Source organism: Paroedura picta, chromosome 3, assembly GCF_049243985.1.
Source record: "Paroedura picta isolate Pp20150507F chromosome 3, Ppicta_v3.0, whole genome shotgun sequence".
Classification (NCBI taxonomy): Eukaryota; Metazoa; Chordata; class Lepidosauria; order Squamata; family Gekkonidae; genus Paroedura; species Paroedura picta.
In genome coordinates, this window is record NC_135371.1 from 27507683 (window position 1) to 27529449 (window position 21767).

Below are 21767 nucleotides of genomic sequence, written 5' to 3' on the forward strand. Positions count from 1 at the left end.
TAATAGACAATCTGGATGCTGTGAGGTGTCTTAATTTATATCAATTCAAATTAAGGTTAAAACACAGGAAGAAGTACTATTCAAATCAAGCATCCCGTTTTGCAGTTCACATACTTCCTGAGACATGTAGGCTAAATGGTTCGTGTAACAATTATACAAATATATTTCAAAATACAAGTGGCGTCTCTTGCACTACAGGACTTAGATTCAATGGAGCAGATGTAAAATTAATTTCTCTGCTCCCATGCATAAAGTAGTTTTCCTTAAGGACCAAGTGCTCTGAACTTTCCGACTGGGCACAGTGATGTTTCTCCATGAAAATGTGTCCATACTGTTTATGAATATTTATGACTCTAAGAAATAATTTAAGAAATTAATACATTGCAGACCTCAGCTATTTGAAGAGAGCGTGAAAGCAGCATGAGATCATCAGAGCGAATGCGCTTGATGCTCCTGTGGAAATAAAGGGTTCTCTCTCCTGAGTCTTGAAGTCTCTGATGACAGACTAGTTTACAGGTCCCAGGAATAATTAACACATACTTATACCAAAACTGATTTTCCTGTTGTTCACTCTTTCCACATTAAGCAAAACAGCTTTAACTCTGCTTTTGATGGACAGTTACAGGTTCAATTTAAGAGATTTTAAATGTGGACTTGAATATGGTGCCTATTAAACTTGGATTTTATTTTAACAGGTTATTTTAAAAGTGCAGACCTGGTTTATCTCTACATTTATAGGAATACACATATTTTACTATGTACAAAATTATTGGGAGGAAAGGTGATAAGATATAGCCTGATCTCATCAGATATGGGAAGCTAAGTAGACTGGGATGGGAGACCACTAAGGAAGGCTCTACAAAGGAAAGCCAATCACCTACACATCTCACAGGCCTTGAAAGCCCTTTGACAACCCCCTAAGAAAACAAACTGGAATAAAATGCTAAATTTCCTATTGACATTAATAGAATCATAGCTTTTAACCGCACCTAATCGATTGGCCAAATCTGAATAGTCCAGATCTGAATCTCTATACTGAACCATTGATTCGGATGATTTGGAATCCAAAAAAGTACAAAAGTTTTATTCGGTGAGCACCCCAACTTACAAACACCTTTCCTTTCCTTATAACAGACACCCTATGAAGTAGGTGTGGATGTGAGACAGAGAGAGCTCTGAAAGAACTGATCAGTGAGAACAGTCTAAGAGTACTGGGACTAGCTCAAGGTCACTCAGGGGGCAGCATGTGGAGGAGTGAGAAATCAAACCTATTTCTGCAGCTTAGAGTCTACCGCTCTTTAAACACTATTATCACAATGGCTCTCTCACATCAGCTGCAACTTGATGGCACTTTACTATGCACGTGAGATTATTATAAATACAGATGTAGAAAACTGAGTATTAATATCTGTCAAAAATGTCAGTATTTGTACACAGAAGTTTATAATATGTTATTCTTCCACTCTCAATATATTTAGTCCAACGGAGTCTCATTAATTTCCCCCAAAGCATCTGGAAAACCATAACTGATTATGCTTTATGCTCTTCCTTATGAAGTCACAGAAGTGGATGTGGTTAAGAAACCATTTGCATCGACTATACATTTAAGCCCAGGATATTTAAATTCCACCCACAACTCCCACAATCATGCAACTGAGCCAATAACATTTTGTCTTACAATGGTTTCCTAGGAAACTTTATACAGTCAAAGAAAAGCATTTCTCACAGGAGAAAGAAATTAAACTAGTTCCACATTGTCTTTTTTTACAGTGCTTTAAAACTGTTAAACATTAATGACTGGGGAGAGTGGGTGACCCTAGGAAACTGGTATTTTACCTCTGCCAGAACAAAAGGGGCTTACACTGTAGCAGATGACCTCTGCCTCTAAATGACATTGTCATATTTTGATGGCACCAAAGGATATAGTGAATATTTAAAGGCAGTCCAAAGAATAAAGACTTAATAGAATAGCTTTATACATCCCTAATTGTCCCAATACTAATCTCCATGTTTTCCCATACTTATTAGCCCCCCCCCCCCCTTGTCTCTATAACTGTAGGGTTTTTTAAAAAATGCCATACCATGCAAGGATTATATCTTCAACAAACAGGATGACATTTGCTGAGTAGGGACAGGGTAGCAATGAGGCAAACCGTGACAAGAAAGGTGTACTGGGATATTAATTACTTAAGCAGATTTATTCATAAGATTAGACTCATGAAGGCTAATACCATGTACAGCTCAGGTCTTAGCATTTTCCAAATCTCACCTTTGCTTATTTGTACTGGCAGCTTTGCTTGTAAGCCCCAACTCTACACAGGTCAGAAACCTGGGAAATCAAGGCTTCCTCTATCCCAAAGCCCAAATCAGACATAGATTGATTCAACTTCATTTAACAGCACCTGGAACATGAGCACAGCATTCCTCCTCCTACCCCACAGGGATAATTGACAGGTCTTCTACTGCAGTAGAAAAGTGCAAGAATCCAACAGCAGCTTAAAGACTAACAAGAACCGTGGCAGGGCGTGAACTTTCGTTGAGTCACCGTTCACTTCAGATATAGCTAGAAGTGAACAGTGACTCATGAAAACTCATCATGAAGTATTTCTATAGGACATTAAGAGAGGTTCAGACACAGCCCTATTGCCCAACATGTGCCTAAAGTTTCTTTGCTTAGCTCCAATTCCAGAATAGAAAAAGAAACTTGTCACATTGAGAACATTTTTTTGACATCTCTTAAGACCAGCGGTGGCCAAACTGTGGTTCTCCAGATGTCCAGAGCTATTAAGTAGGTGGGGCTGCAGGACAGAGAGAGCTCTGAAAGAACTGATCAGTGAGAACATTCTAAGAGGTTTGCCCACCCCTGTACTGAAAGAATCCTATAAAACCAAAAGGGAAAGTTTACATCCTAGAATGGAAAAGGGCTCTGGATACAATGAGCATAGGCATAGAGGTGATATCTTAGAAGGAAAACTGGGAAGAAATTTGTTTTCAGGGAATGGCGACAGAGAGTAAACCAAAATTATTTTGATTTGCTTCTCTCTATTGAGGCAATGTCAGAAATACTCTATAGCCGTGGTCCCCAACTTTTTTATCACCGGGGTCCAGTCAATGCTTGACAATTTTACTGAGGCCTGGGGGGATAGTCTTTTGCCGAGGGACATCGCCGCCTCCTGATCCCTCCTGCTCCACTTGCTTTCCCGCCGGCGCCCCTGACTTCCCGCTGCCCACTGGGAGGCGCTGCCAGCAGCATCTGTGCAGCACCACGCTGAGGAGGAATCCCAGGCATGGCAGCCGCTGGAAAGCACCAAAGGTGAGCCGGCGGCAGAGTGGCAGGACAGCCCCCGAGGCAGCAACTGGGGAGGAGGATGAGGAGGAGCCGCAGCCCGGTGCCAACTGATCCGTTCTCTGGACCAGGGGTTGGGGACCACTGTCTATAGGAGATCTGGACAAACAAAAAGCCAGTGATGTCTTTGACTAACAGGCATTTTGCTGCTACAAGACCAAATAATCAAAACTATAAGTTGCTCCAAAATCTTTGGTGATTAAAGAAAATCCTATTGTTTTTTGTTGTTCTTAAACTTCTAGCTGAGGGATATGTTCTTAGCTATGCAAGTTAAAAACATTGTATTAAGTATTTAAATGTGCCCTTACATTGAGCAAGTCTAAAATATAAGAGGATGCAAAGTAAAATATAAGAGGATGCAAAGTCCTAACAGCAAAAATAGACTCCATCTGTTCCCTATTCCCTATTCCCTATTTGCATATTTGTTTTTTAAAATCTAGTAATAGATTCTTAGCTTAGTATGTTTCATATTATGAATCAATTATTTCTGGGAGTTACCTTCATATCCTTTCACCAAGTCTGGGGAACAAGGAGATAATGCTCATCTTCAAAAAATATCAGAGTGGGAGATTACAGACTTTCCTCAAAGTGAAAAATTAGATTCAATATTTGGAAACATTGATATGTTGCAGATTTTCTGAAGTCTATGATAACTAAAGCTGCACTCACGCAAATAATATTTTCAAGTTTTATAAACATTGGGAATACTTCCCTCTTAAAATTCTAAGTTTAAACTAACATTTTCTTTGACATAAGACTATTAGTAACAGGTAATTGAACTTAGTGTGACTTGAAAAGCATAGCGTCACTCTTCTTGATAACTTCCTGACAGTAAGTTTATTTTACACTCAGAGCACAAACATGTACCTTAAGTTCTTCAAAAACATTTACAAATCTGCTGGAAAATGTATTTCTGTAAGTGTGCTTTTGCAAACAAATGGCTAACTGCATACACATTACTGACTCACCTCAAACAAATTATTGTATGCTAATACAACACATATTGTATGGTAGAATGAAATATTTACCTAGTTGTAGTATCATGACAACATCATTTAAGGCACGAGTCACTAAACTGAAGTGCCTGTAGAGTGGGTAGCATAAAACTCTTCTTCCAAAGGATTCCAGGACTTCTGTAACACTTGTAAAGGTCTGCAGGGAACAATTTTTAGAAAAAAATATCATAGCAGGCCATTGAAATGTACTTATTTGAATAGCAGGTGTACAAACAAGACTGGAGAATAAGCAGCAGCAGCTTTGCCATACCCTCGCAGTGGAAAACTTCAGACCTCACATACAAACCGCAACATGTGATAACAGCAAGCCAGAAATCCTCAGACTCACACTATCTACTCCTTAAATGTGAGAAGCCAAGACTAAATAATATCCAGTTTAGGAAAACCTTTACCTAATGACAATTTGTCATGTCCAAACAGAGGTTTAACGAGTGGGGTGTATTGCTGACCTGGGATTTCTTAAAGCACAAAATAGATCTAGCCATTTGTCAGTCATGAAAGATGAATGAAGGATCCCCTTCAACTACCAAAAATGATAAACTGGGAGTTACAGGACCTTCATAGGCAAAAGTAATGTGGAATAAGGGGTGTGGTAGAGAGGGGAACTGGGTAGACAGAAGTCCAAAACTCATTTCTCACCCCCACTTAAGCAGGCTAAGTGCCATCTCTGTATGCACCTTGACAAGCAGTACAAGAACAGGGTGCATCCCCTGAGAAAAACAATACTAGCTGCCAATTCAACATTATGAATGCTTCAAAGAAGAATATTTGGCAAGCAAGTTATATTGATTTTAAAATATCCTGTATTTTCAGTATTGCCCTGTCCTTCCTGGAAATCATGAAGGAAACTCTGATTAAGGGAGGCCCTTGTTTGTTTGTTTGTTTGTTTATATTGCGGTTTATTGGCCACCACTCTCCGGGGCTACAGTCAGAATAAAAATATAATAACTGAACAATAAAACCGCTATATCAAGCCCCCACAATATACAAAAATAAAACTGAATCAAGACAGCAGCCAACTGCCACACCGATGTTTCCTTGGCAGATACTGGAATCCACGTTGAGTAAAAAGGAAGATGCAGTGACTGAGATGGAGATCATTGAAAAAAGAGAGGGAAGGGAGAGTGGGAACCCAGTGATCTTCCAAGCCCTAGGCCTGACCAAACACCTGCTTGGCTCTAACAGGGCCCTCAACTCGTCTGGGAGCTCATTCCAACTGGTAGGAGCCAGGACCGAGAAGGGGGCCGGGGATCACCAGTCTGCTCATACCAGCAAAGCAAAGTGCCCTGCAGGTGGCACAGGATTGGTCCCTCAGGTATGTAGGGCCCAGACTGTGTCGTGATTATTGTTCATTTGTCCTGCATTGATATATCATCCCATTTTGATTGAAGTGACTAGTATGATTGAAACATTAAATACCAAGGTTATTTTCTGGCTCTAAGCAGGAAATAAAAATATATACCCGCAGCTACAAAAGAAATGCCTTTAATGCACAAAGTTAAAGTGGTCTCATTCACAACAGCGATGATGAACCACCTATCCAGTATTCACAGGGGGCACAATTTTTGTTCTTATCTTCAAGCATTCTATAATTGCCTTGTTTGAAGAGATATACCAATCTTTACACTGCTCGTGGCGCCGCGGGCACCACGGACTAAATAAAAGGGTAAGGCGTTCTGGGGCGGGATGTGTCAGGGATGAGGAAGGGTCCGGATTGGACCCTTCCTCCGGACAGACAATCGGAGGGACCAATCGGCAGGTGCGCAGCACCTGCCAATTGGTCTCTCCGATTCCTAGCCCCAGGAACTGCAAGCCGCGCACAGCGCGGCTCGCAGTTGCTCCTTTGCCGCCGGCCTGACGCGTCGGAGGCTCCACCGGCCGGGAGAAGGCTCGAGAGAGCCTCGGGTGGGGGGTGGCACACGCTGCCTTCTACCACAATGCAAACTGAACACTGAAAGAAAGAAGATCAATGCAAGATGACAAAGAAAACAAGATGGCCATGAAAGTGATGGAAAACACCACAGTACAATAGGTCAGTGTTTCATTAGGTCCTCATGGACCAAAAGTCATATGCAGTTCCTTGCTTTTAGTAACCATGGGAGATATATATCCAGCAAACTTCTGTTTTTTCATGCTATATGACTGCATAGGAAAACCTCTTCCAGCAATATTTCTGAGAGAAATTGGCATATCTTTAAACAGCCTCGGGTGGGGGGTGGGCCGTAACGCCTTCTCCTGGCCGCTCCACCGGCCGGGAGAATGCTCAGGAAAGCCTTGGGTGGGGGTTGGCCTTCTCCCAGGCCTTCTAGCACCGATTTCATTTGCATGTGAAATGGGCTTTAAATCTAGTTATTTAATACTGTTTTAAATTAGCCGATCAGAGAAGAGGGATGATGGAACAGCTTCAAAAGCTATAGACCCTCAAAGTCCGTGCCAACAAGAGCAGGCTCAGTGCTGACCTCATTGCAAGCAAAGTAAGAACTAAAGCCAAGTTTAGCTGCCCAGGAACATGAAAACTTTCCTTAGCTGGGTCCCTAGCATTTCAAAGTTCTCTTAGATACTCCCACCAGTAAACTGTTGTCATCTTTTACCAGGTTAAAAAAGAAACCCAGTTCACTATGAAAAGATGGAGCAATTTTCCGGTAGTAAGAGGCCCACAAACTCTATATAAAATCTTCTTACAGCTATCCCATCTCAAAGATTCTTGGATTCCTTTGCCAAGCCCAGTCTCAGCACTTGCAACCTTATTCTTTGCACCAGATTTTAGGTACCAGCAATAAAGATGAGCAGGATGAGAGCAAACCTTGTTACTAAATTAGTATAAGCCACCTCCAATTCTTGGTTATTCTAGGTCTTGCAAGGGTATAAGAACCAGCTTCAACTAGATGGGGGATTAGTCATTTCTTCAGGGTATACAGGAACCAACAGGCAGAGTTAACATGGTCAGCAGGCACCAAAACCCCAATGAGACCCATTCACATATTGTAACACACTAATCAACATTTAATTAATGCCAGCAGCATTCTATTTCTCACATCAGCAGACATTCACACCCACAAGCTGAGCTATGCATTCAGATGCATAAGTATGCACTCTAGCACATGTGAGGTCACTCACTCACTCACGTACAAATCTCTGTCCCTTCAGAATTTTCGGCTGGACCAGGATAAAGGCAACACCAAGTAGGGAGCCCTTAACACTGGCTCTCATGTGCTTTTATGAAATACAGAAAAGCCCTTAATCCTACTCATTCCTTAAGAAAACTATACTGGGCTGGATAAGATTCGTTTTAGGCATAAAATTAAGGAGACACAGCTGAACTGTGAGAAGCCAGGATTAAGGAGAAGAAAATGAAGTCTAAATCTTCAGATGTGAAAAGGACAGAGAGAGAGAGAAGAAGAAGAAAGCTTGCAGTTTTGACTGCTCCTATGGCAAAACGCAATAGCTACATTACTTCATACCCTCCGTCCTACAATATGCTCAAGACTCTCTTCCTTCTCTAATTTCTTTTGCTTTCTGCTCGCTCATTTCTGACAGGCTGTGCATTTTTTTCATCAATGAACACTTTCACATATTAAGTTACTTTTGTACATAAACACAGGTCTATATTTATTTATACATATAAATGCTTTAAGTCCATTTTGCATTTGCTGCGTGTCTATGCCATTTTGGGTGGTATTTTTAAAGCAGTTCTCTTGATGGCATCTTAAGGGTCTTCCAGCTTCCAATATCGCTTTTGGGGGGCTCAGGAGAGCTACTAGGAAAAAGGAAAATCCATTTCTAAAGTAACTCACAGTTCAGAAGACCCAACGCAAGGTTCACAAATAGTGTGTATCATCCAATTAAATGGTAATAGCAACACAGCCTCATACAGCTGTTGTGAAGCTTTCTAGAGCCTGATACTGAGTGGAAATTATATAAAATGCAGTAATACTGGTTTATCAGCTGTGCATTCAAATCTTAACACCGACTCAGCTACCAGTACATATGAAACAATAATTTTACCTCCAGCCAGCAGAGAGTTGCACTCAATTTTCGGATATTCCAAGGTGATTCAACCTTTTTTATAAAGACGAAAGGAGAGACTTGTTAGAATTACCACATAATATGCTTACAAATGACATAATACTCCCATAAGAGTTACGAAAATGCAACCTGAAAGATGAATTGATCTGAAAGAGCTGTAACTATCCAATTATCATCTTTGTTCTCAGTACACACAATTTTTAAAAATATGCCAGGCCTAAAGAGTTTGGCAGGCCTAGTTAAACCAGTTTGTCCGGTGAGTAGTTTCAAGGCTATAAGAGGTGCATAAATATTTGCTTTTTGTAGCAGTTTTTAAAAGCTTATTCCATTTCCAAGAACAATTTGCTGGTCCTTGAAGGTTCACAATAGAATACCAACAGAAAAACAAGGAACCTATCCAAGGCAATATTCTTGTTCTAACAATATATATATTCAATTTGAATACAAGTTGTATATACATGAAGAATCAACCATAACGGTTTCTAGATAATTTCCGTTTTCAATATCTTCTTCAGTGGTTGAGTCCTCCAATATAAGATTGTTGTAACAATAGTGAAAGATTAGTGTGGAAAAATCCTACAGTATTTCCTTATGTTAGTGTTTTAATAATATCTATAGGCCATCAGCTCAAAGGTATTGGGGAATGTTAAAGACTGAAATTGTCTAGAAACCATTATGGTTGATTCTTTATGTACATAAAAACTGTATTAAAATTAAATACCGTATATATTTGTTAGAACAAGAATATTGCCTTGGATAGGTTCCTTTTTTTCTGTAGGTCCTTTATAATCTACCTTTACATGTCCTTTATAAATATAACCTGTATACCATATATACTCGCATATCAACCAACCTGTATATAAGCCGAGGCACCTAATTTTACCACAAAATCTGGGCAAATTTATTGACTCGCATATAAGCTGAGGGTGGGAAATGCTCCATCATCACAGGCTCTCCCATCCAGCCTCTCCCCCCCCCCCCAAACAAATACAGAAAAGTCAAAGGGATGAATAGCTGCTGGTTTTTGTTTTTATTTTTATTTTTTATTTATTTAGATTTATATACCGCCCTCCCCGAAGGCTCAGGGCGGTTTACATTAAACTCAGGGCCCTGATGTCCTCTGGGAGCTCATTCCACCGGCAGGGGCAGATGCACTTCTTCGGGGCCGAGGACTACCAGTAGCTAACTGTAGCTGACCAACACATGCTCCAAGCGACATATGCTGGCCCTAGCTACAGATCACTGCATTCTAACATGACAAGCGCAGAGAATAAGAGCATAGTATTTATTTGTGGGTTGTTTTTTTTTGCTGGGTATGCAACAATGCACAGGTAAGTTCTTCTGCTAGTATCATGTTGAAAGGGACCTTAGGACCTGGTTCACATATCCTGGAGAATTTCATTACTGAGAGGCTACTTCAGACTGAAGGATCATACAGGAACCCATTTTGGAATGCTTCCCCTGCTTAACTCTGCTATGCAAGCTTTTGATTTCTCCTTGTATCACAAAATTTCTCCTTGCATCAAAAAATGCAAGAAGACTACTATGGTAGCAGCTTGTGCTAAGTCAAACTTATTGCATCCCCACTTGTTTGTTTGTTTTTAAGTCTGCTCTCCATCCAATCATGACCCACAAAGTCTTGTGTAAGATCTTTTGCAACCAGTTTCTTGAGCAATAATTATATAGGGAGTAAAGTGCTATAGGTGTTACGTAAGACCTTGCACAACGGGAGTGTTAGGTCTAACCAGGTCTTACACATCTCTATCCTGAACCTGCCAGGGTTCCATCTCACTTGGCCTAAAACAAGCTGCCACAGATAAGTACAGGCTATATTCAGACAATAAGGTTTGTTTATGGAGAAAATGTACCCTCATGCATACAGTCAGGACTGAAGACTTGGTTTGGAACAAGCTACAATTTGATGACACATTTGAATCAGGAAATGAATAAACTGCTTAGTTAACCAATTCAAGAAACCAGGACCCATTCTGCACATGTTGGATAATGTGATTTCAATGCACTTTGGAAGTAGATTATCCTGTTCTGCATAGGAAAATCCAGCTGCAAAAGCACACTGAAAATGCATTATCCAACATGTGCAGAATGGGCCCAGGATTCAAAACCACAATTTAATCCTCATTTAAAATCATGGTAAGACAGTGCATTCTGCCTGAGTCAAACATTGCTATGTTTGTTCCGTGCCAAGAAGTCTACAGTATTAGGGCTGTGCACGCAAGGAGGAGAAACGAGTGAATGGGCAAAAAGACTTCCCAAGGAGTTGGTCGGGTTTTTAAAAAAATAAATCAAGATTTCCCGTCACTTCTGAATCTAGCCATCCAAATTTTTCTGAACACAGAGAAAAAAAAAACTAGACCAGGAGAGACTACAAAGGAGCCCATGCTTCTTCAGGAAGGTGAGCATCCTCTGCCAGAACTTTACAACATACTGAACAAAGATTCTCATGTATATTATGCTGAAGGAAGAAGCCCTCCCCCCAAATCGGTATTTGACACATCTCAGCCGTGATCATTCCAAGCACTTTCCCTTCAATATTGGCTGCTAAAAATACAGAATTGTTGGATGTGTGCTCACAACCATCCCCACATTCCCCACCCCCCACGTCCATCCGTCCCAACATTCTGGTCCATTCATTTCAAATGGCAAATCTAACCTAAGTAATAGAATGTTTAAATTATTTGCTTTAATGGATTGCATGAAGCCCACCTTAAAAACCAATTTCTCTCAGGTACAAAGTAATGCCATGTCATTGAGAAACTTAATCCATGTTTTGCTGAAGGAAAAAGAAAGTACTCACATTCTTTTCTCCTTCAGTGGTATAGACTTCATAGCTATACGCTAGAAGGATATCAAGTAAGCTCAGATATACTTGGTGAGAGGTTCTTTTGTCAAGCAAGTACGTTCTGTTAGGGAATTTTCTAAGCTGCTCTTTCTCTTCCTCTGTAAAAGAAACTAAAAGCAGAAAGGTTGATTTAGAACAGCATCGCTATGTTCTTTGCTGCAGAAAAAGCACATATCGCTGAATTAACACAGGGTGCACTGGTGATGAGAATCTTTTAAAGCTCCCAGTGAGTTCTCCCATGTTAAATTCAGAATTAGTTACTTAGCTTCACAATAGTGCTTGCCCATTTCTACAGAGAACTAAATAGCCTAAAGAAGTATCATAACTACACGATCCTTGGAATAGAAGAGTGTGAACTATATTGCAAGGACACTTCACCCAATTTCCATATTAAGCTATCATTAACTGCAGGACATATAAGAAAATGACAGATATGAATTCCTAAATGTATGTCTTCCTCCAAAATACAGAATGGTGGAGGGGGGGGGGGAACGTGCAGACTGGACTAAAGAAGAAATTTTAAAAGGGCTATCCATAATCCCTCTGCAATCTCCCCATACTCACTAAACCAGGAGGAAAAAGAACTGAAATTTGAGTTCCACATTGATGCCAGAAGTCTTCAAATGCTTGGCAGAGGTGTCCATATCATATTGTACAAGGGCCCATCAGTGGCATGACTCTCATTGTAACTTAGTCACTATCATAACCTTGTTATTAATAGGGCCTCGTACAATAAGATATGAAAGATTTTCTCTCCTTAGATTTCCAATTTCTGTTCCAGAGTTGTCACTCTGGAGAAGCACCAATTATATCATTTACTAAGCTATTCACTCCCAAATGCTACTGTGAACCATTACACCTCCACACACATAAAAACTATAACAGAGCAATCCTTAGCTGTGGCAGAGCTTCAGTGGCCACCCATACCCCAGCTGTGCTATGGCTACTTGGCTCCCTAAGGGACTAGTTATGCAGATTCTGAGTAGGGGAAAAGCATTGCTGTCTGCAGGTGCGGTGGCCTCCATTGCAATTCCATTCCAGTGTGCTCTTGCAGAGTTCTTGCAAGGCAGGGAAAGTACAAGGGACAAGGCAGTGTGGGCCAATGGGAGTGGTGACCTAAGGAGCAGAGTTTGATTCAAATTACTACTAGGGGACAAAGAAGGGTGGCTTGGAAGAACCTCATTCTCCCCAGATATTCTGCCCCCCGAAAGAGACTGACAGCAATGACTAGGAGAGACTAATGGGCTATACCTCCATTTTTGACAGTGCAACTTTGCCCCTGCTTTGGGGGGCTGTTCCCCAACTGGAAATGCTTAGAGTCAACTGAATACACCTCACCCTCCTACACACCTACTTCTACCAGGGTTTGGGTTCATGTGGTTTAGCTGCCAGCACATGAACTCAAACCCTGGTAGAAGCACCATTTGTAGCCAGCAATGGCATAAGTCTTTCCCTTACATCAGCTTTGGGGTCAATCAGCATCAGCTCTTATGTAATGTTTTTTTCAGTTCAATTTGGCAACAAGATAGTGTAAGTTGTAAGAACAAGTCATCAATAGAGATATTTGTGCATACCGAATCTCCTGTATTCCCCATGTGCTTCTCCTGCCTCTTTGTTCCCTTTACCATATCTTTTTACGTAAAGAAGTTGTTAGGCAATCTTTAAATTGGCAAAAAAACGTATACTTCCAGCAAATCAAGTATTTGGACTTAGAGCCCTTCACAAGAAAATGATACAGACTTTTTTATAGTTGAAACCTGCAAGTCACTGCATTAAACTGTTAAACGAAAGACTGAGATATCCAAAAGATTTTGTCACGACTGAATTAGAAAACGTTACAATCGCGGGTGTTAAAAAGTACAGACTATTCCTATTCTACCTCCAAAAGGTAAAATTAAAAACCCCTATATATGTTTCCAACTATGCATATTAAACTACCATGTAATAATTACTATTTTTATATCCTGCCCTTCCATGATCGGCTCAGGGTGGGCGTCATCACATTTAACAAACAACAGATTACATGTGCAATAAAATTAATCAATTCTAAATTAAACTGGGTTTTACAAATTTATTAAAAACCGCCTCCTCTTTACAGTTAAAATCATTCTTAAAGGGGTGAGTCACAGTACAGTGCCTTCATTGGCATACTAAAAATAAAACTGAATTGAATAGTAAACAATAAATACCAATTATTGCCAAATACCACATATGAACAAGTATGCAAAATAAAACTTAAGAAATTCTTCCGATAAAGACATATAACATTGGAGTAATGTATAATCAAGGTCTCAGTCAATGTATCTGAATACTTCTCCAGTAAACAGCAGCTAAAACTTTTGCAACATGCTCTGTTATTTCGGGGATCTTATCAGCTAATAAATACTGTGCCACATCTACAGTTAGATCCTTTGGGAAGAGGGTTAGTCAGTGTTCGGTCCAGTCAGTTGGCTGGACAGGTTCTCAAGCAGGGAGGCCAACATCTTCTTGATGTTATTTCCCAGCCTCAACTATAGACCTGGCGGAACAGTCAGATAAAGTATGAGACATACCAGACTGACTGTCAAGTGCAACCAAGGTACCTTTTATCAAGCCCTTTCACTAGAGTTTGGCAAACAAGATTTGCAGTCAATCCCTTTGGCAGACCACAGGCTTTGGGAGGTAATTAATGTCTGTGCTTACAACATTCCTTCAAGACTCCCCCCCCCCCCACATTACTGAAATGCAGACATTTGTAGTTGCCTACTATTATGAAATGTAGACTGGTTTTACTCCTCAATATATCCGACAACACCCATACTTTTCTTATAGCATTTTCACAGAGAAAGGCTACAATTTATCACTGGAATTATTTAATTGCAACACTTTTAAATATTACATGACATTTAATTTTTTTGCAAGAAATTAACGTCAACCATTACACCTTGTCTGATTTATATATGATTTTTTGCTCAGGCTCCATTGGCACTAGGGTACAATTTTTCTTTAAGATATAAAAGGACTTGTATAAGTTTTTTAACAGGAAAAGGAGACAGAGCACATGTCCTATAAATCTGTCCGTACAGATCCTGCTCGTTCCTTTGTTCCATTTAGAACTGATGAGCCAAATAATGCAACTCTCACACTATGCGGCTACTTCTATTATCACAACAGTTATGTATCTTTATTAGGAGTCAGTTTATTCTTCCTCCCCATATTAAGCTCCAACTCTCAGCTGGTAATGCAAGATATTTCCCACACATGCATACCCACCCACCACATCAGCTTGTAACATGGTTCTGAGTTCACTGAACTCCTGATTTCTTTCCTGATTCTACCAGCAGCCATGACAACTTTTTTCTGGTCAATTCAATGTAACTTAATAATTGTTATATGTCTTAACAAGCAGCTTCCATACTCTTATTTTTTGCAATCATGCCAGCATCTATACCAGCAAAGTTCACATTTCTTCCAAAGGGAAAGATCTGCTTAACCGCCCAGTGCCCTATGGAAGGGCGGTATAAAAATCTAAATAAATAAATAAATAAATTAATTAATTAATGACTGCAGTATTTGCTTGGGTGTCAGTTCTGTTTCCAGAATCCAGTTGGCAGACATTTTGCCAACTGGCAAGTTGGCAGACATTTTGCACACAAGAAATGTAGGAATATACCAAGAATTATTCCTTCTAATATATCAAAGCATATTAAAAACAAACACATATACCTGATAAAACACCATTACTATGGATAGCTGGGACAACTGTCCCCTTTTAAGCTAGATCACATTGCAAGGAACAGCAATTTGTCACCAATTTCATTTGCTGGGGTGCAACAAGAAGCAATTTAAAAAAAGGGGGGGATGTAGATGTGGAGCTCTAGTTTCTTTATTATAACGCACAAGAGCATTCACAGGCAGAATATGGCAACCTGATTCAGATCACAACATTAGAGCTGGTATGACTTTTGGGGACATCTCTAAAATTTCTTTGCCTATTGTCGCCTGACTGGATATTTATCATGACTGGTATGCAGAAGTGTATGATAGTAATCATTTAATTACATTCAAGGTCCTAATAAAAGTGAGACTTGTAAATGTTTTATTTTGGCTTTCAGAAGCCTAGGGAAAGACTGGGCCTTTTAGAAAAGTCTAAGTATCATTTTTCTTCTCCTATAAAAGGAAACTGGAGACTGATCGCTAGTAAGCATGATAGATTACTGGAGACAAAATAAATTACCCTAGCGCATGTAAATGATACATTAAATGCATGTGCTTGTCCACGATTCTGAAGACTGCTTGTCACCTAAAACTTAGAATTTAGCATTCTGAAGCCAAATAAAAGTGAAGTGTAAACTAAGCTGAACGTGACTGTTACAAAAACTAAACCCTTTCATCTGGAGTCTATAGGGGCCAAGGCTTGAAGAGCAGAGGAGAGATTCTTTGCAAAGCCCTCTTCTCCCATGGGAAAGGCTAAGTAATTAGTTAGGCTTATTTGAAGAATTTGTTTGACTTGCATTACACAATGGAATCATGGAGGGACATTTGGGGCTGTCACCTAAAGGAGTGAAATGCCCTCTGCTGGAATGACACTCGGACAGAAAGCCAACAATGATGGGAGCTTATGCTATATTGGTGTTTCTGATGCCTTGCTAAGATAAATTGCTGCTCAACAGCTTGGTGAAGTAAGGTGATTGTGAACAGGAGACAAAAAAGCAGAGAGGAAAAGTACATTCATCATACAAAAGCTAAAAGTTTTAAAAACTGAGGCTTGTCTATCCCTTTGTTCTAAAGAATAGAAATAATAGTAAGGGATGCTGAGACAAAAATGCCTAGACAATTGCACATTTGTAATTTTTTTGCAGTGATGCTGAGACAAAAATGCCTAGACAATTGTACATTTGTAATTTTTTTGCAGTTCCAGCTCCAGGCTTTGTGGAAACGGAAGAGTTGTTTCTTATATGCCACTTTTCTCTACCCGGAGGAGTCTCAAAGTGGCTTTCAATCTCCTTCCCTTTCCTCTCTCCACAACAGATACCCTGTGAGGTAGGTGAGGCTGAGAAAGCCCTGATATTACTGCTTGGTCAGAACAGAGCCCAAGGTCACCCAGCTGGTTGCATGTGGGGGAGCATGGAATCAAATGCAGCTTGCCAGATAAGAAATCCGCGTTCCTAACCACTACACCAGGCTGGCTCTCAGTTTAGATGGAGCAAAGCTCATCAATATCATTCACTTTTACACATTGCTATATTTGTTGCCACACTATTTTTAGGAAATTTAGGAAGGCTGTCAGCCATGGTGCATCACTAACGAAATATTCAAGGGGCTGGGGGAGGTCACCATCTGCATTCAACTCAAATGCCAACACCCTAATGTTACTCTCGTTTTGAAACTTCTGCTGAAGTCAACATAACTCATTTCTGAGTAATAGTTCTTTGGATCACAACCTGACACCCCATCATGCGGAATTATGTTTTACAGAAATCAGCAGGACTTGCTGCCATGCAGTTTGCTCAGAGTGTGCTTGGCATTTATTGCCAAATGCTATAAAATACTGACAGCTAATCAACTGTCACTGAAACAGCTGCTCCTTCATGTGGTATATGCACACTCAAGGGAGGACACACATGCCCTGAGAGGACAAAAATTAGCGTAGAAAAAAGATTAAAGCGAGATAATGAATTACTCCAATGAAAATATGAAGAGACTTAAAAGGTTCCTTTTTCATTACAGGTATTTGGAGCTCATTTGTCCCCACCATATAAAGCTTCAAATTAATGACTATTCGTACCCTTTGAACTGGACAATCCCACGAAATTGTAATGTGAAGTTTAATTCTAACCCAATTTTTAATTAGGTTTAATTACGTTTTTATTGTAAAATTGATGACTTTCTTCTACATTGCCCCGAGGCAACCTGCTCAGAGGGAGTGGTATAAAAATCAAAATATAAATAAGCAAACTCCTTCCTGAAGGTACATTCATCCCACAAACTAGAACCACTGTCCAGACCAGACAACCATCCAGACTGACAGAAGGATATATTCTAAGAGCCAGCGTGATATAGCAGGTAATAGAGGCTGCTCTAATACGAATAAGCATTTTTTATTTTTAACTTACCCTTCCAATGATGCTCAGGGTAGGCAACAACATTTTGTGAAAGCATCATAAAGAAAGTTAAACATTCAAACAATAGCAATACAAATTCCCCCAACTGATACAGGGGTTTCGTTATCAGGAACTGATCTTCGATTTTCTTCTAATGGTGGCGGGCCCAACATTTAGTGAGAGCCATGTTTGAATCCCCGTTTCTCTACGTGAGGCCTGCTGGGTGACCTTGAGCCAGTCTCAGAACTCTCTCGGCTCCATCTGCCTACCTCACAACTACTGTGAGGAGAGGAAAGGTCATAAGTCACTTTGAGAAAAGTAAGGTATAAAAACAACAACTTCTTTTAATGGAACCATGCAAGACCACCAAATTAGCCACTTGATGGACTATGCCAGGGGTAATCAAACTGCAGCCTTCCAGATGTCCATGGACTACAATTCCCTAGGTGCTTAGGCACCTAGAAATTTCAGTGCAACTTCTCATATTTTCAGCAGTAATTTTATTATGAAGTTTTTATTATAACAACAGTCAGGGTTTCCCCTCACCCAATATTTATTTGCACACTAAAATTTATTTCCCCTCACCCAATATTTATTTGCACACTAAAAATTTGTAAAAAATTACAACGAAATGCAAAGTGCTTAGTAGTGGGGGGGGGGGTTGGTATCGATAGTGAGAAAAATTGTCATTAAAACGCAAACTGCTGAAGGCTACAATATGAGACCAGTGACTAAATTTTAGGGATGGCTCACTGAACTAAAGAAAACAGATCAAGGCATGCTCTAGTGGTCACCCGCTTTATGGATGGAACAGAGAGGGGCTTCAGGCAAAGTCCTTAATATGCTGAATTTTGTACGATAAAATGATTATTTTGTTTTTAAACTCTATTGTGAGTTGGCTGGGTGCTATTTTAACATGCACAAAAAGCACAATATAAATCAAGTAATCAAACAGTGTTTTGGATACCCTGATTCCAAAACATTTTAAGATTTTAGCGGCAAGAGTCCACTCTCCTATTTAATATATTCATGCACCCTCTTGCTCAGCTAGTGCAGAGGTTTGGCCTGGGTTGCCACCAATACACAGATGGCACCCAGCTCTTGCTCTTGATGTATGACCGCCCTGACTCTCCTGCAGAAGTATTAGCCAGAAAGGGTGTCCTGCAGGGGGCATCAGAGATGGATACTTAGCACAGATAGCATAGGAATTTCCTGATGATCTCCTCCAGTGTCATTACTGGCTCAACAAAAGACTTCCTGCTTGATGAGTATACTTTCTCCCTGCTTGCTTCCAGAACAGTTGTTGAACAAGAAGGCTGCTGTCAGCTAGCTAGAAACTTAATTCTCTCTTTCTATACAGGTGTATTTCTCATAACCATTATATATTTTGGAAGAGCCACTATGGGTGGAGCGGTGTCCGGGACCTGTCCAGGTGTCGGACATCGCTGCCGGCTCCACGGGCCAATCCAGGTGTGCCCAGCCCCCAGAAGCTGGCCGTGAGGTGCACACGCAGCCTCGCAGCCACACTCTCCCAGGCTGCTGAAGAGGGTGCTCCTGTGCTGCCCTGGCCAGCCCGCTGCTCAGTCCAGAATGCATTGTCATCAAAGTCCATGTTGAACAGGAGATCAAGAAGCGTTTTAAAGCTGATGGTATCAAAGGTTACTAGGCAGTCAGGGAGACTTAACAGGGTTGCACTGCAATTGCCTCTCTTGATGTGAAAGCTGTTGGGGCAATTGACAGTTTTAGATAACAAACTGGATCTGAAAGAGGAGTGAAATTATGCATAAAAACCTGCTTGAGCCATTTTTTGCATATCTGCTGTTTTTCCCAAAGGACAGCAACTAGGTGAGAGGACTCGCACAAAGCAGTCTGCCCATCAGTGAGCAGCTTAAAAGAGCAGCAATACAAGAATTAAAAGTATAATCCTACCCACTGCAGTTTGATTGAATTCATCGTGAGTATTGTGTTTTTGAGAATCCTTCTTTTTAGCATACGCTGTAACCCACCATGGCTTGTATTGCAATAGATGGCGAATAGCTTCATCTTCAAAGAAGTCAGCACTGTAGGGGGGGGGAAATAAAAGATTCATCTATTACAGTTTCGTACTGTGGATGAGACACTGCCAATGTTGTCATTCATTGGAAGCTTCTCAGTAAATGCCAAGTCCCTTCACATCTCAAGATTCTCACCTCGTGTTGCTCACCATGGACCGAATTACAAGTTCCAACTTAGAAACCTGAACATAGATGTGTGAAAATGAAGGGGTCCTTCTTGGGTCCTCTATTGACACAGAGTTAACTGAGACTGGCACCACACGTCTGCTAGATGTTTATTCAGCTCAATTACAAAGGCAAAGAAAAATGAATGAAAACTTGTGAACCCGTCCACAGAAGTGCCTTCTAGGGTTATAACTTTGGTCCAACTGACTTGACACAGATCTCCAAGGTCTCCAGCAGGTATTTCCTAGTATAGCTAACCAAGATTATTCTCACATTTTAAACAAGAAGGACAAGAACTGGACTTTGAACATTGATACAGAGGTGACCTGCCAGTAGTGACTCTTCTAAAACAGAGACTTCTCCCTCTATTTAGGACATAAATGATGAATACATGCACAGAGGTCAACTTTTTAACTGATATTAGCTTCTGCAGTCTTTGATTCCCCGCCTATTCTTATCTTCAGAAGAATGCCTTTCTCTCATAAAGTCTTTGCATGGACAGAGAAATGACTGCAGTTCAGTCAGATTTAGTGTACCATCTAGCTTCTGTGAGAAACTGAGATTTTTGCAAAATAATCCCTTGATATGGACAAGTTTCATTTGAGCTAGATAGTCTCTGCTGTGGAGTACACTTCTTCTGCTGCAATTTTCATTTATACTAGGACCTACAGACACCCTGCTCCCCCTCCAAAGCATGAATGAGTTATCTTGTGGTTTCTGTGCCTGGGTTGGGCAGAGCCTGAATGTCAATTCCCACTTTAAACCACATCCTGTCTCTCCTTCTCCTCCTCAGTCCTCAAGCCTGCTTGTTAACGCAAATGGTGATATCACTTATGGTGACGTGCAACCTCTGGGGGGCGTAGCAGAGAGGCGTGGCCAGCTGTTCACTTCTGGGGCTCCTTGAAGCCTGAACAATTATTTCAGGGCCTTCTCCATGGTCAAAAGATTGAGAAAGCTTGGTGTGGTGGTTAAGAGTAGTGGCTTCTAATCTGATGAGCTGGGTTCGATTCCCCACTCCTCCACATGCAGCCCACTGAGTGACCTTAGGCTCATCACAGCCCTAATAGTGCTGTTCTCACAGAGCATTCCTATCAGAGCTCTCTCAGCCCCACCTATCTCACAGGATGTCTGTTGTGGAGAGAGGAAGGGAAGGCAATTGTAAGCTGCTTTGAGACTCCTACAGGCTGTGAAAAAGCAGGGTATAAAAACCAACTCTTTTTCACAGGATCCAAGCCTACATGTTATACAATATTGCATAATCATAATTCTTTAACCAGGTATCTTTAGGCCAACACAGATTCTAGGAAAGTGAAGAGAACATTTAAGATAGTGAAAGTCCACCAGAGCGGTAAAGTGTTACCAACATACAGCAGTCCATGGTGTAGGAAGTGAGAAAAACCTATCAATAGGTCTTCTTCCCGATCACTGCCTAGTTTGATTTTACAGAATAAGTATACACTATAATAATATGCCTAAAGATTATTTTAAAGGAAACATTATATCTGCATATGGAATAAAACTGGAAAGGTACTAATGAGCACCATGCTAAAAACAAGGAGAAGCTTAAAACAAACGACAAGGCAAGAGTACTTGGTAGAACAAGAATACTAACAGGCAAGCCTGATCCCACTAATGAGTAGAGAACACACTTCTGAGTTACAACCTACGGGTCAGATCTCTGCTCCAAACAGAATGGTAAGAACAGCCCAGAGAGCAAGGCAAGCATCCTAAACCATTTCTGCACTCCAGATGTTACTGTTGAACATGGGACTGTAAATATGTGCACCACATTCCAACATTTTTAGACCCTGGAATAAATTGCAGGAACCGTTTCTTAAATTCTAACATGGGGAAATGCCCTAAAATATGTTAAGCACGTTTCTCTTTAATATTGTTCCATATACTCTGAACAGAAAAAAAAACTATGCTCACTAAAGCAGTAAAAAGCCATAATTTCTTCAAGTGCTAAGCCATCTCCATCTTAATGTCATAGCTATGCTGTGTATCTTCATTATTTCCAGACAATGTCTAGCTTTTGTATGCCTGAAAGGCAATAGCAACCTATTGAGAGCTTGGGGGCAGGGAGGGGGAGAGGCAGCGTAAAATGGAAGAATATTAATTTGTACCTATTGAAAACAGAAAAATATACAGCCTACCACAAAGAATAATTCACCAAGAATGAATAACAAAATAGAACTCTTGGGAGAAATTGGGAGA

General features: G+C 40.5%; 1 protein-coding gene across 4 annotated transcripts in view; it reads right to left on the minus strand.

Annotated features, from left to right (window-relative positions):
- SHQ1 (SHQ1, H/ACA ribonucleoprotein assembly factor) overlaps positions 1–21767 on the minus strand; it is an 84090-nt gene that overhangs the window by 49728 nt on the left and 12595 nt on the right. For all 4 annotated transcript variants that reach the window (XM_077325189.1, XM_077325191.1, XM_077325190.1 and 1 more), the window contains 4 exons: positions 19261–19391; positions 11204–11358; positions 8368–8421; positions 4375–4498 (listed from right to left, as the gene is read on the minus strand). In XM_077325189.1, the coding sequence (XP_077181304.1) occupies positions 4375–4498; positions 8368–8421; positions 11204–11358; positions 19261–19391 (464 nt within the window). The remainder of the gene's footprint in view (positions 1–4374; positions 4499–8367; positions 8422–11203; positions 11359–19260; positions 19392–21767) is intronic.